The sequence below is a fragment of the Aotus nancymaae genome, unplaced genomic scaffold, assembly GCF_030222135.1.
Source record: "Aotus nancymaae isolate 86718 unplaced genomic scaffold, 86718_ANA_hifiasm-v0.15.2.pri h1tg000006l, whole genome shotgun sequence".
Taxonomy (NCBI): Eukaryota; Metazoa; Chordata; class Mammalia; order Primates; family Aotidae; genus Aotus; species Aotus nancymaae.
The window spans coordinates 70161442-70178840 of record NW_026988417.1 but is presented as its reverse complement, the minus strand read 5'-3'; the positions used below and the strand labels follow the sequence as shown (position 1 = coordinate 70178840).

The 17399-nt window shown below is 42.2% G+C and overlaps 1 protein-coding gene across 2 annotated transcripts in view; it reads right to left on the bottom strand.

The window, feature by feature from the left end:
* Window positions 1–1040: 1040 nt before the first annotated feature.
* CCNG2 (cyclin G2) overlaps window positions 1041–17399 on the bottom strand; it is a 51257-nt gene continuing 34898 nt past the window's right edge. Inside the window, exons 1-8 of one of the 2 annotated variants that reach the window (XM_012447054.3) lie at window positions 11160–11457; window positions 10012–10149; window positions 9162–9299; window positions 7606–7856; window positions 7032–7110; window positions 6851–6949; window positions 3780–3985; window positions 1041–2468 (exon numbers count right to left, since the gene is read on the bottom strand). In XM_012447054.3, coding sequence (XP_012302477.1) covers window positions 2345–2468; window positions 3780–3985; window positions 6851–6949; window positions 7032–7110; window positions 7606–7856; window positions 9162–9299; window positions 10012–10149 — 1035 coding nt within the window. In that variant the 5' untranslated portion in view covers window positions 11160–11457 and the 3' untranslated portion in view covers window positions 1041–2344. Of the gene's footprint in view, window positions 2469–3779; window positions 3986–6850; window positions 6950–7031; window positions 7111–7605; window positions 7857–9161; window positions 9300–10011; window positions 10150–11159; window positions 11458–17399 lie in introns of those variants that run through there. The other variant, XM_064368222.1, reaches the window with a different exon arrangement.

The following is a 17399-nucleotide window of genomic DNA, read 5'->3' as shown; positions in this document are numbered from 1 at the left end:
GTAAATGAAATCATACAAATGATAGAGGCTGGTGACTTCCATAAACAGGAAAAGGAGATGAGCATATCACCTAAGTTTCTATAGATGGAATTATTTGCTGAGAAAGACATAAAGAAACAGCAGGTTTGGAAGTAATCAGAAACCGCCAAGTGGCATGGCCTGCTGTGAATAAACAGGCTGGAAGCTTGGTAGAGAGGTCTAGACTAAATACACTGAAAACTGGAGGGGGAAGAGATGAAGTCACGAAGGTACCTACCCAGAAAGAACATCCAGTAAGAAAAGCAATACAACCCTGCAGGAACTGAAGAGTGTCTTGAGATTTGGTAAGCCACAAATAAAAATCTCAATAAATCAAAATCTGAAAGCAGAATATATTGCCCACTATTTACTATTATTTAGTAAAAGAGGAAAGGTCACCCTCAAGTAGAGATTCTCCATCAGGAGGGTAGGAAAACATACCCCCATCTCCAGAGAAGTGTTACATGAAAACCATATTCAGCATATCTGATTTTCTAACCAACCAGAGAGAACAAAGGTCTAAAAATCAAACTAGATGGATGGCGAACCTATTGAGGGGGAGAAAAAAAAGGACCACCATTTCCAAAACAACCTGATACTTTGAGGTCCACAAGAGCCAGAAGCTGGAGGGGCCCTATCACAGCGAATACCTCATACTTATTAACCAAACAACTTTCTGATTAAAACTTGGTTTGTCTCCTGAAAGATCGTTCTAATCTGCCAAACTGAGCATTCTGGTTTACTTAATACCTGTTGCCTCTCACTGTAAATTAATAAGCATTCTGGTAATATACCAGACTCTAAGAACATACTTAATGAGTCCATCCCAGAAAGAGGTCAATTCTCAAATAACAGATTCTCTTTCAGTATCTCCAAGGCAAAGGGCCAAACCTAGAGAACTTCTGCTAGCCAGTTAGAAGGCTCACTCTGGAATCACTGCAGCCTCACCTAAAGTCTTCTCATTAAAATACATCAAGCACTTTTACCAACAGATTAAAAATTAAGATGTGATCCCAAACAAGGAGAATTCATTAATAATTTTATTTTGAATTATAATCTACTATCACTTCAAAAAGAGCCACTTCAGAAAACATCCAAGGGATGCTGACTTACCAGTAAAATTGTAAGTCATCAATGTATGATTTATACTACAGAATACATAATAAATTATGTTTACATGCAATGACTAGACTATCACACACAAGGTAAAAAAATACGGTATTTTATGTACATTTTTAAAGATTTACATGTTCATATACAATTTATAAAGTTAAAAATTCTCTGTACAAAATCTTACATGTACAGAGTTTATATAAGCCCCATTCTTATGGCTGTATCACCACACAGATTTGCTTCAAACTGTAATACTACAAACACTCAGGTTCTTTTTACTTCATATTCAATCTTGGCACCCATATAGCAATACATTATTTTGAAATGTAAATCACAAACGAAATAAAATGTAATCATGCAGACATTTTTTTAATACAAGAAAATCAGATAAAAGGTACTACCAGATCAACATTTATCAATTCCATAGATACTGAGTTTTCAATCTACTGCACTGTTTTCATACAAGTACATGCAAAACTAGCAGATTATGGATTTTTAAAGTAATGTTAAAATAATACTATAGCTTGACAATACTTGGGCAATAGGAATGCAACTAACAGCTCTAGCCTGATTATTTCTGCCTTAGCAGAAATCTCAATTAAGACATTACATAATATTAAAAAAATCACAGAAATAGCAATATTATAATTCCCAAATTTATAAGATCTGCATCACATCAAATACACACTGATCATTTAAAAAACAACACAACAACAAAAATGTGTTTGACATTTAAGAGCATATTCACTCTTCTGAGAAGGGGGGAGGGGAAAAATCTATGGAAAACCATTATAGGATTATCCACCGTCCCTGCTAGGAAGCACTTGCATACTTCCACTCTGCATAAATAAAGACATCTAAAGGCTTTATAAAATGTTCAGGATAAGCTACACTAGTTATCTTTAAAAATCTTGAAAAGTAACAAATTGAAGGTATCAGCACCTTTCCTCCTCCCCAAAGTAGCTAAAGATCAATGAGAAAAATAAAGTGCCAATGTCTAAAGTACTGCTAATGGTTTAAGAGGCACTACCCCAATTGATGGCTTAGGATAAATATGAAAATAGGTCAGATCTGATCTGAGTAACAAAGAGAAGGTAGGTATTCCAGTATATGTAATTCCTGATTAGATGGGGGCTAAACCAAAAAACTACCTATTCCCCCATTTATTGCTTTGAAACCTGTTCATATAAACTGACACAGAACAATCAGATTTCTAAGATGGAAAGCACAGTGTCTGTGCCACTTTGAAGCTGAAAAAGAAGGTGCACTCTTGATCACTGGGAGGAGAGCTGCTGAGACTCTCCTCTCCACAACTCATATCTTCACAAGAGTCCTCACTAAAGAGAAAAAGAGACAAAAACGAGGACACCATTACTTAAAACATACTGAAATGTTTCATAAGCAAAATAAAGCTGCTCTATGAGTATCTCTAGTGAGGATTTTTATACTCAAAATTTATGCTTTACAGAGAAAATTTATAAGGACTTCCTAAATGAAGTCTATAGTAATCTCATTAGAAAATATTGATTTTTTTTTGGCTGGGTGCAGTGGCTCATCCCTGTAATCCCAGCACTTTGGGAGGCCAAAGTGTGCAGATCGCTTAATCCCAGAGTTCGAGACCAGCCTGGGCAACATGGCAAAATCCCATCTCTACAAAAAATATTAATACAAAAATTAGCCGGGCATGGCGGCACATACCAAAAAGAAAAGAAAATATAGATTTTTTAAAGAAGTTTAAACAACTTAGTATTTGCCAAACTATTATTCTTATACCAATTAATAACTCTATCAGCAACTAACTGTAGAATTCTAAGTATTTTAAATCCAATAATGAAGACTAAAGACAACATATCTCCTAGCACATGGTCTATTTAGATGTCTTTCTTGCATCAGTGATTTCTTACATCACTGACAGTCTCCAATATCAAAGTAAACTAACAAGCTAAGAAAATAAAACTTCTGACCCTTTATTTCTACAGCATAAAACAAATTTAGTAAAATTATTCACTTTACAAACAAAATAATCAAATTCTGAGTAAGATGACACCATCTGACAAACCTTTGAGAGCATCTATAGAAGTCTTCCCCATTAGTGGTAGATTCCCTTTATTTTCCAGGCATCTTCCCCTCAATCTCTTCCCCACAGCATGATATTAGGAATTCATGCTAACATTAAAAAACCCAGAATTCTTTTTCAGTTTTGGTTTGGGTTTTTTTTTTTAGCTGTGTTTCAAGAGCAAGGGAGATAAGAGAAAGATGGAAAACCACCAGTTTAAAAAGGGAAAAGAGGCGAAATACAGTGGTTCACACTTGTAATTTCAGCCCTTTGGGAGGCTGAGGCAGGAGGATCACTTGAGCCTAGGAGTGTGTAAGACCAGCCCTGGGCAATATTGGAAGATCCCATCTCTACTCAAAAAAATATAAAAAAGAAAAAACTAAAAAAATAAAAAGGGAGAGGACCTTATAAATCATTACATATTTTAACAAAACTCCTTCTGGTTAATTTGCTTACCCGAAGAGTGGGGGCTTTAATTCTTAGCTCTTAGCGTAGGGGCTTTCTCTGATGTCTTATACTATTCCACAGTTCTGAGTATAAACTCACTAATATTTAGTCTAGGGAAGTTTAATTATTCAAGGAACCCGCCTACCTTTCACTTTCATCAAAACAACCCCCCTCAGGTATTGTTGGCAGCTCAGGAACACTATAGTAGCTGTTGTGGAGGTTCTGGGCTGTGCGCCTTGAAACAATCCAAACCAACTTCTTAAGATCAGGTTTGCAACATTCAGGAGAAGAATATTCGACTAGGCATTTAGAAACTAACTCCCTCCAGTAAAAGAACTCGGTGTCATTAATCTGAAAAAGAAAAAATATATTTTAATGAAGAGGTTATGGCAGTGTCTCCCAAACCTTGCTGCACCTTGGAATCACTAGATGAGCTATGAAAATATGGGTAGGTGGGTGGGTGGGTAAATGGATGGATGGATGGATGCCTGGGTGGCTGGCTGGCTGGATACCTGGCTCCCGCCACTCTCCTCCGCCCCTGGTATTCTGATTTAATTGACAAGGGGTGCAACATGGGCATCAAGAGTTTTCTAGGTTCTCCAGGGATTATAATGTGCAGCCAATCTTTCAAAATTTGGGAACCACTGGTTTAGCGGAGGAGCATCCTAAATATAAAATTATATAGGATTCAATACACAGAAAGCTTTGCCTATTCTAAGAAAACACAGGGGCTGGGAGCGGTGGCTCACGCCTGTAATCCCAGCACTTTGGGAGGCCAAGGCGGGCAGATCACGAGGTCAAGAGATCAAGACCATCCTGGCAAACGTAATGAAACCTATCTCTACTAAAATATAAAAAATTAGCTGGGCGTGGTGGCACACATCTGTAGTCCCAGCTACTCGGAAGGCTGAGGCAAGAGAACTGCTTGAACCCGGGAGGCGGAGGTTGCAGTGAGCTGAGATCGTGCCACTGCACTCCAGCCTGGCGACAGTGAGACTGCCTAAAAAAAAAAAAAACAACAGACCTAAAAACACTCTATGTTTGACAATAAATCAACTATCAAGTATAATCCTTAACAGTCACAATATAAAGGAATTTAACATTCCTTTTGTTACAGAAACCAATTTAGATTTCTGTAACAAGGCACTGTTTGGATTGCTGACAATACACACTTATAACACCAGATACAAAACTAAAGAAGTTAGCAATATGAGAAAAGAGGAATTTCCAAAAAATGACATAGTTCCTCCACCACTGGGGAGTGCTCCAGTTTATTTCTTTTTTGTTTTTCTTTTCATTTATTTTTCCTTCCTCCTTTAGAATGCCTTCAGTTTATTTCAATGAATCAATTTTCAATGAAGATGTTTCCAGCTATCACTATCAATAAGAAGTTTGGATAAAAACTAATAAAATCATGATTAAAACACAATCAAAAAGTTATGTTACAAACAAAATGCTTCATATTGCATGTACTTTCACCAGAAAACAGAAGATAAATATTTTTTCTTGGCCTCCCGTTTTCACCTAATCTAGCTACATCTTAACCCACTTGTAACCTGGTTTCTACTACTTCCTTCTCACTGCTCTACTGACGTCCTCCAACACATCCGATGACCTTCAACTTTCATTATAGTGGATCTCATAAAAAGTCAATGCTCTTGACCACCTCCTTCTTAAAAACCTCTTTCCAGTCCGACAGTGCTCTTACTTGTGGTGATGATGTACCTTTCTTAGCTTGGCTCCTAATGTTGGAGGAAAAAGACAATGCTGAAAACCCCAGAGCTTCAACTGACCCCTATAAAAAGGATTCCACAAGCTTCTTATGGTCTCAACTATTGCTTCTTCATGAGAAAATTCCAAATTTCAATCTCCAACTACAGTTTTCTTATTCCAAAATGCCAAACACATATTAGATGCCTACCTACCTGTGTACACAAGTATCTAAAATCATACTTCTCTCATCACAAATTAACTTATCCCAAATTTCCTGCCAATGATACTAATATTGTCTCCACCATTAGGTACAAATCTTCATCATTCATGACTCCTTGCCTCATTTCCATGCCTGGCTTCCAAAACCACTGTTTGAGTTAGATAGCCTTACTCCTGCTTGTGACTATCACCTAGACACTGTACCTGCAAGTCTACCCTAAAATGACTTTTAAGTCTGTCTAGTCCACCAAGTTTCTTGGCCATAAGCCTTTGCTGTCCAAACTTTCACTGTCAAAGATTCTTTTGCTCCAAACAGGCTCCCAGTTACAGTGCTTCTCCTGGTCTGCCCTATTTCTTTGCTTAAAAAAACCCAAGTAGGCTAGGCACGGTGGCTCATGCCTATAATCCCAGCAATTTGGGAAGCTGAGGCAGGTGGGATCACTTGAGGTCAGGAGGTCGAGACCGGCCTGTCTAACATGGCAAAACCCCATCTCTACCAAAAATTAAAAAATTAGCCAGGTACAGTGGTGTGCGCCTGTAGTTCCAGCTACTCAGGAGGCTGACACAGGAGAATCACTTGAACCTGGGAGGCTGAGGTTGCAGTGAGCTGAGATCATGCCACAGCACTCCAGCTTGTGCAACAAAGCAAGACTCTGTCTCAAAAACAAAACAAAACAAAACACCAAAGTACTCTCTATATTCACTATTACCTGGCACCAAGGCACAATAACAAATGACAGAACACACCATTTCATGTTGTTCCTTATTTCCCCAACTAGACTAAAAGGATTGGGCTTTTGTTTTACACCTCTTTGTGACTGTAAGACTTACTGAGCTGGCCTAAAGGATTTGAAAAGACATTGGGGTTTAAAACAACAATGCTGATGTTATCTGATGCTGCTGCTAATGAGATGAAAGTTCAGCCCTAAAGTTGTGAAGAGATCCCATGCTATCCCATTAGTGTTTGTTCTGAGTCTACTTCATAGTATGCATTTTAGAACAATGCATATGTGGCAATGTAACAACTATGCTACCATATGGCATGATTACTACAGAAGGGGCACCTGTATGCAGAAAGAAGCTGGGCTAAGTGACCAAGTTCCCTTCTGGATTAATATTTTCTGGGTCAAAGTTGCATTTTGAGAACTTTAACATTAGAGATACAAGAAAAAATGAGCGCAAAAGTTAAGAGTCCCATAAAGTATTATTTAATGTTTAAGTCACCATAGAAAAAATGAAACATTAGGAAAGAAATTTGCTTTAAAAAATAAAGACTATAATTACCTTGGTATGTTTTTTAACTAGCAAGAGAATTTCCAGTAATTCAACAGATTTCAAGGTTTCTACTTCCAAATTGAGAAGGCACAAAGCTAATACAGATGGCTGTAAGAAAAAAATATATATATATTTTAAAAATTCAAAATAGAAACTGTGAGATAGACATGTATGCAGGGAATTGACTTACTTTTGCTTTTGAAAAGACAAGTCTGCAGTTGCAAGCTTTCAGCTGAGCTTCTAGTTTATCAAGGCTCAGTATTTCTTTCCTATATAATGCAAAGAACAAAGATTTATTAACTTCCAAAGATTTAAATGATTTTAAAGATTTGCCATGGCTGGGCGCAGGGGCTCATGCCTGTAATCCCAACACTTTGGGAGGCTCAGTTAGGCAGATCACCTGAGGTCAGGAGTTCAAGACCAGACTGACCAACATAGAGAAACCCTGTCTCTACTAAAAATACAAAATGAGCCAAGCGTGGTGGCACATGTTAATCCCAGCTATTCGAGAGGCTGAGGCAGTGGAATTGCTTGAACCCGGGAGGCAGAGGTTGCAGTGAGCCAAGATCGTGCCATTGCACTCCAGCCTGAGCAGTAAGAGTGAAATTCCATCTCAAAACAAACAAACAAAAAAGATTTGCCACTAAAAGTCCAAGTTGAAAGTCTGAAGAAGGTAAAAATACAAATTTAATTGGCATTCCAATTATTTACTGTTAGCTATAGCAATGCTCAGAAGTACAAAATTTATCTTTAATCCCACTGACCTTTCTGAAGTATGACAAAGTATAATAGTATGGTATAAGTGCAAAAAGTTTAAGGCAGTAGTAGCTTCCAATTCATAGTGCAATTTTTCTGAAATTATTTTTTCCATCCGTTTTATGTCAGAAGCAGTACATTTACATTGACTAATCCGGATCACATCATGAGTGGATGGAATATTGCAGTCTTCTTCAACTATTCTAGCAGCCAGCAAAAAAGAACAGACTCCAATGCAAGACAAATGTTTAGGTTTCACCTGAGAAAGAACAAGAGGCTTCTTTCAACAATTGTCACTTTGACTTAGCAAAGCAGATACTTAGAATATTGTAATGATGCTCCTATTCATAAGACAGAACACAATCAAGCAGCTTCTCTTATATGTACTGGCCCTTTACTCACAATTATATACATTTTCACATTTTAGACCTTCTCAACCTCCCCCCCGCAAAAAAAGCAGCCAGGAATGGTGACTCATGCCTGTAATCCCAGCAGTTTAGGAGGCTGAGGTGAGAGGACTGCTTGAGGCCAAGAGTTTGAGAACACACTGACCAACAAAGCAAGGCTCCATTTCTAATTAAAAAAAAAAAAAGGCTTTTTGAACCTTTAAATTATGTAAATTCAAATGCAGGTACAAAAACGTCCATGCAGGTTCAAAAGCCAGAGTTCTAGCACTGAAGTACAATTTGTATTTCAGACTTAACGAAATTCATAATAGAATCTCCCACAAAATAAAGCTTTTTAACCCCAAAAAAAATGTACTGGGATACTTAAGTATTTTATACACATCTTTTTACATAAAAATCTTTAAGAATCATTCCATACTTCAATGTAATTTTGCCCAAGAGAAATATCATGTCAGTTGTGCAGAGTGGGACATATGTAAAAGCTGCCATGGACAGATGGCTGCCCTTTTCTTTTCAATGCCCTGAAAACTGACCCGGCAGCTGACAGCAATCCTATTGGCAGAAGATTCACCATATTTTTCTAGCCATTGCTGGTGACTCTTAATAAAACTGTGGCTCCCTGCTTTGAAGAGACTTACAGAGAAGGCAGCCAGTCATATTTAATAAACTGTTATACTTCATTTGTCATGTTTCAGTATTTTAAAAATCTAGGCTTCAAGAGAAGCATGATAACAGACAAAAATCTTATTTTGAGGACTGTATAAATATATGGCAAATACCTAAAAAACAGTAGTCTCCCTTTTGTCACATCTTCAAAGAGAAAGTACTTAAGAGGTACAGAAAAAGCTAAGATACAACAATTAAACTGGCAGTCTTATTCTGGCACTAACAATAATTATTATAAATTTTTAAAAAATTTTTTTTTTATAGAGACGGGGTTTCACCATGTTGGCGAGGCTGGTCTTGAACTCCTGACCTCAAGCAATCTACCCACTTCGGCCTCCCAAAGTGCTGGGATTACAGGCATGAGCCGCCGCGCCCGGCCTATTATAAATTTTTATGTACAGTGGACATTACACCCATTCAACAAATATTTCTTGAACCCTGTGTGCTAGGCATAGAAAAAGAAAGACATATTTATAAAAACGATGAAATACCTTCATAAGGGCCAAGAATCTGTCCAAAATATTGACAGCCAGGACAAAAGTTTCAGTGCAAGATCCAAAAAAGTTGGCTAAACTCCTTAAATCTTCAACTTTGGCATTTCTCAATCCTGGACACAAAGTGTTATCATTCTGCAATAAAAACCAAGAACCAAGGTTTACGATTTTCTTAGAACCAGATGAAAAACACATATAAGCCAAAGAATAAGGTTAATTTTTTTCCCAAGAATAAGGTAAATTTTTTTCCCTCAATCTTCAAGAATATGGGTGGAAAGAGTGGTATCACTTAACTAAAGCCTATGCACTTTATCATCTATAAGATGTAAATCACTCCTTCTTAAAAATACACATCATAAAAGAGCTTCAGCAGTTCAATATAAGGTGAACTGTTGAAAGATTTCAGAAGGTTATAGCAAATACAATTCAATTCCCTTGGAATGCAGAGAAAGCGTTCTTTTGTTTGCTTTTGTTTTTCTAAAGTCATTTAAGATCCTACTATAAATACGTATTTCACAGGCAAAAGGTGTTTCCACAAATTAACTGCTCAATTCACTGGAGTCTTCCATCCTGAAGCTGCAGGCTGGAGAGGAGGGAGTGGGGGAAGGCGGGGAGGGTGCCACATTTAAAAAAAAAAAAAAAAAAAAAAACACTTCTCTAAAGTATCACTTTCATTCTTGCTAAGAAAAAGCATGACCCTATAATAAGGTTTATCTTGGTACTCCAGAAAGAACTTTGATCTTAAGAAATTTTGCAGGCTTTAGTCATGATTCAACGGGGAAGGGGGGTTGTTATCTCCTCCACCCCCATCAGCTGCTTGAGCAAGTTATCTTTTCTGCCAACTTACCTCCGGGGTAGCCTCAATCAAACTCAGTCCTTTTTCTCGAGGTTGGAATCTCTGTTCTTGTTCCAGGTAGAGGTTCAACAATCCGAGGAGCTGGACCCCTTCACGACCTGCCAAGTGCTCTGCCCCCAAATCCTTCATCTGCAGCAAAGACACCACATAGATAATGTAACCTAGGGGTAAGAGGGGTGGAGAAGCGGGATAGAAAGGGCTGAGGCCAGTACCTCCAGCAAGAGTAGCCCCAGTACACCCCGACGAGGAGCAGGTGAGGGGACTGGTCACGTCCGCCAGAGCCCCAGGGCAATCCCCACCACCACCGGGGAGGTGTGGCAGGAGGAGGAGCCGTGGTGAGGTCCGCCGGCCAGCGCTGGGTCAGACCGGCCAGCCCTGGCCTCTCGGCGATTCATAAACAGGAAACCGTCCGAGGGCGGCGGCGTCCCCACGGTCTGCCCCACCTGAAGTCGCGCCAGGGAGGGCCTTCTACCCAGGGGACTGCAGCGTGGCCAGCGACTGCAGCGGGTCCCGGGGATGGGGCGTTGCACAATAGGGGGGAGGGGAGGGAAAGTCTCGCGACTGAACAAAGAAGCGGAAGGAGGAGACTCCCGAGCCCCGCCCGCCCGGGGCGTCCAGCTGCAGAAGCCCCTCTAGTAGAGACCAGCCCCCGGCTTTTCCCATCCGCTGCGGCAGAACTGATTTCGGACGTACCAGCGGCGGACACCTCTGTCCCAGAGAGCCGTGGGGTGGCGCGGCACACCCGGCTGCAGTCCGAGGGCAGAAGTCCAGCCCGCCCGGCGCCCCGACAACGCCCGTCCACCCACTGATGCCGGGGCCCCGCAACTCTGCGGGGCTCCGGAGCTGTCAATCCGAGAAGCACCACCCCAGCGAGCCCCCGTGACTACACGAGTGGGGGCGGGGGCACCGAGGCGGAGACTGCCCTTAGCCTTATCGCCCCCTCCGTTCACCCCACCAGCATCTATCTGTCCATCGTGGACGCCCGTTCCCCACAGGGCTAGGGCTGAGGGCAGCACCCTGGTCGCTCCAGCGGATGAGGGGCAGGCAGCACCGAGGCGCTCTGATACCATCCTCCCCGCAGCCGGCAGTCCCCACCACGAACAAAGAAACTCACGGCGCCCCCGGGCGGGCCCACTCACCGTGCCGGAGACGCGCCTCCACCCGCCCGCGGCCTCGCAGTCCGCAGGGACAGGGCGCGACGGGGGCGTCCGAGCCTGTCTTGTAGGTCGGGGACCCACCTCCTCAGCGGCGCCCCCGACCCGGCATCCGACCCTTCCTCCCAGCCACCGCCGACACTGCCTTACAGCTCCGGCTCCATCCTGCCCCCGCGCGCCCACCCTCCGCCGGGCGCAGCGCCGGCCGCCGGAGACCAGCCCTACACCACACCGCCGCCGCTTCAGCGGAGGCCCCCGCGAGCCCCTTGTTTTTGTTATGAGTGTTCGACGCCCCCAAGGGGGCGGGGCACGTGATTCCCCGCGGAGGGATCCTGCACTTCCGCCCCAGACTTTGAAAAAGAGTCCCGCCCCTAAGCCTTCTCTAGCCTCTCTCGCGGCCTCCCTAGCTCTCCTAGCCTTTGCCGAGCCAGTCCTCCCGCCCGGCGCCAGGGCGGTGGGTGGAATCTGGGCGTCGGGCTTGTCCCGCGATTGATCCAGGTTGGGAGACGGGGGAATGACTGAGGAGCGGAAGGAGACTGTTTCTGGTCTCGTTACGCCTTTTAAAGGTCCCCGATTTGTTTTGTTTTCTCTGTTTTGAAAAGTCCGCCCAAAGTAGCCGGCCCTCTGATTGGATGCAGGAGGGGCGAACGGAAAGCTGAGGTCTTGATCCATCCTCGAATCTGGATTAGCTAACTCAATAGTCTTGGAGCCCTCTGATTGGCTTTCTCCGTATCCTGAGCCTCTCTCTGCCTTGGGGCCTTAGCAACTCCGGGGTCTGGATTGCGCACGCCTGGGTGGGCAGAGGGGAGGGCATTCCGTTACCTGCCCTACGGAGCCTTGCCTTCGCTCCCGGTTACCTCCGCCCGTCCCGAGGAAATTCCATGCTCGCGGAGTATCTCCAAAGAGCTAACCTTTGTGACAACCCCTTCAGCCATGGGAGAGTTTTCTCAATTCCTTCTTTGTCTTGCGGTTCCGTTTTGCAGTAACCCATCACATTATTATAACATTGTCGGGGCGTTTACTAAAATATTCAATAAATGCTACATGTTTGGGTATTTGTTTTATAAATCTCCAAGCCAAGAGAAAAAAAGGAGGAGAGAGATGAAACAAGATAGGCAAAAAAGTTGAGGGTCGAAGCTGAATGATGGGTACATGAGGCTTCATTACACTATTCTTTCTACTTGTGTGTCTTGGAATTTTTCCATAATTAAAAACAATTCAGGAGGGATTTCTTAATAAAAACTTGGCACGCTGATGAGGGTACATAAACATCTAATAATTATAGCGTACCTCCAGAGGTTGTAGTTGCGCTGTTGTTTTAATGAAGACTCCCAGAGCTGCGTGGTCCTTAGTAACCCATAAATTATCATTTATTGTTCATTATAATTAGCGTGGTTGTTATTATAAGCGACACCTCTCCCGGGACGGGACAAAAAGCAAACCAACCAGGTGCCTTAGGCCAGAGAAACTTTCACACAGAGTATCACTGGGAGATGTGGTTTACTCCCCTGGAACTTGTATAGTTTGTTTACTTTCTCACTCCTAAATTAGTAAATACCACATTCGTGAGTTCTAATCTACATAATCAGCCCCTGGAAACAGATTTCTCTTTTCTGCTCTTCTGTATGTTTTCTGTGAATTATTTTGTTACTTGTGAAATATAGGAAGGCATACAATATAGCTTTGGCAGCGTTCTTCTTTGCAAAGCAGCTAAGGAATTTTAGAAATAGGTTCTTTTGCATATGAGCTCGGACCAAACACAGGCATCTGTTTGGAGCACAGAGCGACTGGGGGAAGGGAGCCCAAAAAGCTAGCACTTATTTCACAGTGGTGTGACCTTGGTGAGAGTTTTGGAAAATAAGATAAAATTAGCATATTACTTTTAAATTATTTACAGGCTATATAATTTTACCCAATGCTGATTTGATCTTTTAAACGTTATTTAAGTGATAACTTTTATTTGACATAATCATCTTGCTGGAAATCTATGCTGATAAACATAATAGGAACATGAAACTCACTTGGAGAATAGAACTAAGATTAAAATTACAGAGATTAACAGCTCATTGTACAGTGTCGAAAGGCTGAGTGGACAGAGCCCACGGACAGAAAGCAGCTTGACCAACTCTCCACCACCAGAGAAATGAGAGTTTGTGACCAAAGCATGAAGGAGACTGGGGATATTTTTTTCAAGTAAGAAGGCAAAGGTAAAAAATGAACATATGTTATTTTATAAGTGATGTGAAAGAGGAAATGCAAATTTATGTGGTAGAAGACTTTAAAAATAACAGACTATGAAACAAAAAGGAAAAGATTTAGAAATTGTCCTTTGCTTAGGCTACATAATTTTATCCCATGCCATAAATAAGTGATAACTATTACTTGACATGTATTTTATATGTCTTTTTTGCAGACAGCCTCTTGAATGATGTGAACAGAGTGATGGCTTTCTCTGAGATTAAGACAAGAAAGCTTTGTAAATGGTGTTGAATTTCCTGCTCTTGGCAGGCCCTGCTCAGCACAGAAGAAAAGACTGATCAGGTTGTCCAAGATGGAGTCCTTTATCCACTTTAGTCCACTTATCTCTTTAAAATTAAAGGAAAGCAGTCATTAAAAATATTGGTCCAGTAGTTATTAATATAGCATCCTCTTTTTTAAACACCTCATTTTAAGGATGAAGATATTCTTGGGAAATGGGCTGGGGAATTATGCAGGTTTTCTCTGTTTACTTTGCAGAATTTTTTGTTTGTTAATATATCTTTTAAAAAAAAAACTCCTCATTCTATTTGTCCTTATCATCTTGGCTTACCTTGCTGGAGCTGAAAGTGTATTTATGAAAAAAGACATTATTTCCCTTAGGCTAATCAGGCTTTACCCATTAGTCTTTCCTGAGCTTTCTAGAGGGCAGATTTTCTGTATCATGCATGCACATGTACAAAATAAGGAAATCAGAAACCTGGCACCCACCCCAAGAACTTTCAGACAATTTAAGATACTTGATCTTCCACAGTACATGACAGGGGTGCAGTGGGGTTGGGAGATACTGTCACCAATAACCCCATAAAGGCCTCATGTGCAGCCCATTGTCCTCAGTGACATGTGAGACTGAAACTAGAAGGTGCTCACAGAATGCATAATAAGCAGGGAGTGCCAACACAGAAACAATGCCTACATTCAGTGAATCCCTGACTCCTGACAAGTGTCCTGCAAACCTACTCACACTTAAGCTTCTACCTTGAATATAGGGCACTCCCATGGGACAGCTGCAGTGCTTCCCTAAATGACTTAGACTTCATAAGGCATCAAAATTGCTACAACTTTCCAAACATCATCTTTAGCCTCACAGATGTGGTTTTTTTTTTTTTTTTTTTTTTTGAGACGGAGTTTCGCTCTTGTTACCCAGGCTGGAGTGCAATGGCGTGATCTCGGCTCACCGCAACCTCTGCCTCCTGGGTTCAGGCAATTCTCCTGCCTCAGCCTCCTGAGTAGCTGGGATTACAGGCACGCGCCACCATGCCCAGCTAATTTTTTTGTATTAGTAGAGACGGGGTTTCACCATGTTGACCAGGATGGTCTCGATCTCTTGACCTCGTGATCCACCCGCCTCGGCCTCCCAAAGTGCTGGGATTACAGGCTTGAGCCACCGCGACAGATGTGGTTTTTGACAACAAATCCTAGCTTTTTATTCAATCGAAATTTAATGACTAAGCATTGAGTGCCAGGCATGCTACTCAGCACCAGGGATACAAAAATACACAAATAAAACAAGTCCCCAGAATATACCCTGGTATGTCTGAGGTGTAGGGCAAAAGCACTGGCCATGGATCAAAATGGCTTTGTGTCCCAGCTTTCCTACTCATTAGAGATGGTGCCTTGAATACCTTGAATAATTCCCATTGTCTTGAGCCTCAGCTTTTTTTTTTTTTAGAGACAGGGTTTTACCATCTTGGCCAGGCTGAGTCTTGAACTGCTAACCTCGTGATCCACCCGCTCAGCCTCCCAAAGTGCTAGAATTACAGGCATGAGCCACCTCGCCCGGCCAAGCCTCAGCTTTCTAACCCAGGAAAACAAAACACCAGAGGTAGTTGTGTCTGCTTCATATGTGATAAATGAATACAAACATCTGTGAAAGCAATTAGCTATTTATTTCTAGACTGTTGGAATTTTTCACCAGGTTGTAACTTCATGAACGGAAAGGAAGGGATCATCCTAACTTCATCCAAGAAGTCTGGTGGAAAGCAGCCCCAACAGGAAAGAACCTGAGGATAAGGATATGTAAAGCTGACATGAGGCCATACTCCTCCTCCCTATCTAGTCACTATTGCTGGCTCCCTGCCTGGGCTGTTTTCTGTCATTAAGCTGAGCACGGTGGTTCACATCTGGAATCCCAGCACTTTGGGAGACTGAGGTGGGAGGATCACTTGAGCCCAGGAGTTCAAGACCAGCCTGGGCAACATAGCCAGACTTGAGCCCAGGTCAAGTTTGCAGTGAGCCATGTTCATGCCACTGCACTCTAGCCTGGGTGACAGAGAAAGACTCTGTCTCAAAAAAAAATAAAGAAAGAAGAGGTGGAAGATGCAAGATGGCCAGTTAGGAGCAGCTCAGGATTGCAGCTCCCAGTGAAAGTGCAGAGGGACTGCAGGGAAGTTCACATGGCAGCTGGGCAGAGCCCACAGCAGCTCAGCGAAGCCTCTGCAGGCAGAGAGTGACTAGGCTGCCTCCTTGTCAGGCAGGGCGGCCCTGAAGAAAAAAAAGGCAGCAGCACAGCAGAAACTCATAAATAAAGCCCTAACTCCCTGGGACAGAACACCCGGGGAAAAAAGGGGTTTATGAGTTCTGCTGCAGCAGACTTAAACTTACCTGCCCAGCAGCTCTGAATGAACAACAGAGCTCACAGCTCAGCACTTGAGCTACTATAAAGGACAGACTGTTTCCTCAAGCAGCTCCCTGACCCCCTTATATCCAAAGAGTCACCTCATAGAGGTGAGCTCAGACTGACATTTGGCAGGTATCCTTCTGGGACAAAGCAGAAGAAGAAACTGGTAGCAACCCTTACTGTTCGGCAGCTGCTGCAGGTGATCCCCAGGCAGCAGGGCCTGGAGTGGACCTCAGCAGTCCTACAGCAGAGGGGCCAGACAGTTAAAAGGAAAACTAAGAAACAAACAGAAATAACTTCATCATCAACAAACAGGATGTCCACTCAGAGACCCAATCAGAAAGTCAGCAACTACAAAGTTGACAGGTGGATAAATCCACAAAGATGGGAAGAAACCAGCACAAAAAGGATGAAAACACCCAAAACCAGAACACCTCTCCTCCTACAAGGGATCACAACTTCTCACCAGTAAGGGAACAAGACTGGATGGAGAATGAGTGTGATGAAACGACAGAATCAGGTTTCAGAAGGTGGGTAATAAGAAACTTCCGTGAGCTAAAAGAACATGTTCTAACCCAATGCAAAGAAACTAAGAACCTTGAAAAAAGATTTGAGGAAATGCCAACGAGAATGGACAACGTAGAGAGGAATATAAGTGAATTGATGGAGCTGAAAAACACAACACGAGAACTTCGTGAAGCATGCACAAGTTTCAACAGCTGAATTGACCAAGCAGAAGAAAGGATATCAGAGGTCGAAGATCAACTCAATGAAATAAAAACGAGAAGGCAAGATTAGAGAAAACAGGGTAAAAAGGAATGAACAAAGTCAACAAGAAATATGGGACTATGTGAAAAGACCTAATCAATGTTGGCTAGGTGTACCTGAATGTGACGAAGAGAGTGAATCCAAGCTGGAAAATACTCTTCAGGATATTATCCAGGAAAACTTCCCCAACCCAGCAAGGCAGGCCAATATTCAAGTCCAGGAAATACAGAGAACACCACAAAGATATTCCACTAGAAGAGCAACCCCAAGGCACATAATCATCAGATTCACCAGGGTTGAAATGAAGGAGAAAATGCTAAGGGCACCCAGAGAGAAAGGTCGGGTTACCCGCAAAGGGAAGCCCATCAGACTCACAGAAGATGTCTCAGCAGAAACCCTACAAGCCAGAAGACAGTGGGGGCCAATATTCAACATCCTTAAAGAAAATAATTTTCAACCCAGAATTTCATATCCAGCCAAACTAAGCTTCATAAGTGAAGGAAAAATAAAATCCTTTGTGAATAAGCAAGTACTCAGAGATTTCATCACCACCAGACCGGCTTTACAAGAGCTCCTGAAAG